Source organism: Galeopterus variegatus, unplaced genomic scaffold (genome assembly GCF_000696425.1).
Source record: "Galeopterus variegatus unplaced genomic scaffold, G_variegatus-3.0.2 Scaffold161, whole genome shotgun sequence".
NCBI classification, from domain to species: domain Eukaryota; kingdom Metazoa; phylum Chordata; class Mammalia; order Dermoptera; family Cynocephalidae; genus Galeopterus; species Galeopterus variegatus.
Window position 1 is genome coordinate 212,904 of NW_007726272.1, and position 840 is coordinate 213,743.

Here is an 840-nt window from a genome sequence, read left to right on the forward strand (position 1 = left end):
TAAGGCTGAGTAATATTCCATTGTATGTATAGAGCACATTTTATCCATTCATCCATGGATGAACACTTGGGGTCCTTTTCCCTTTCAGCCGTTGTGAACATGGGTGTGCAAATATTTGCTGGAGTCCCTGCTTTCCCCTTTTTGTCCTTTAGTGAATGCTGTCTTCCTTGTTTACTGAGCAGCCCATGCTTGTCTTTTTTCCTTCCATCAGTTGCTGTGCAGACTGTCTATGTGCAGCAGCCTGTCTCCTTTTTCGACCGCCCTGTCCAGATGTGTTGTCCTTCCTGCAACAAGATGATCGTGACTCAGCTGTCCTATAATGCCGGTGCCCTGACTTGGCTCTCCTGTGGGAGCCTGTGCCTGCTGGGGTGAGTCTGCTGCCCACTGGGCCCCGAGCTCTCTTGCCCTTCTCTCGGGGGTGGGGGTTTTCTCACCCACAGCATGATTGACATTCAGGGACATACTTTGTTGTTGTAGGGGGCTGTCCTGCGCATTGTAGGATATTGAGCAGCATGTCTGGCTTCTCTCCAGTAGATGCCAGTAGCACCCCTATCCCCAGTGATGTAACCAAAAATGTCCCTTGGGGGGCAAGATTGTCCCCAATTGGGAACCACTGCCCTTAAGCGTATTAGCACCTGAAAACTGATGTTCCGTCATTCTTGCTCATTTGCTCAAACCACTCGCTCCGTGTAGGGATAAGCACAGCAGCCGTGTCCATCTGTGCAGGGTGCCACCCTTAGGGATTTCTTTTCCTTCTAGAATTTCAGGACCTAAATAATAATGTTTGCTCAACTTAAATAATAATGTTTGCTCAACTCCGAGAGCAGCTTTAAACAGTAA

General features: G+C 48.7%; 1 protein-coding gene across 1 annotated transcript in view; it reads left to right on the forward strand.

Moving 5' to 3' along the window:
* The window catches only part of LITAF (lipopolysaccharide-induced TNF factor), a 4,319-nt gene extending 3,947 nt beyond the window's left edge, over positions 1 to 372 (forward strand). Inside the window, exon 2 of the mRNA XM_008593701.1 lies at positions 212 to 372. Within this exon, the coding sequence (XP_008591923.1) occupies positions 212 to 372 (161 nt within the window). The remainder of the gene's footprint in view (positions 1 to 211) is intronic.
* The last annotated feature ends 468 nt before the right edge of the window (positions 373 to 840 follow it).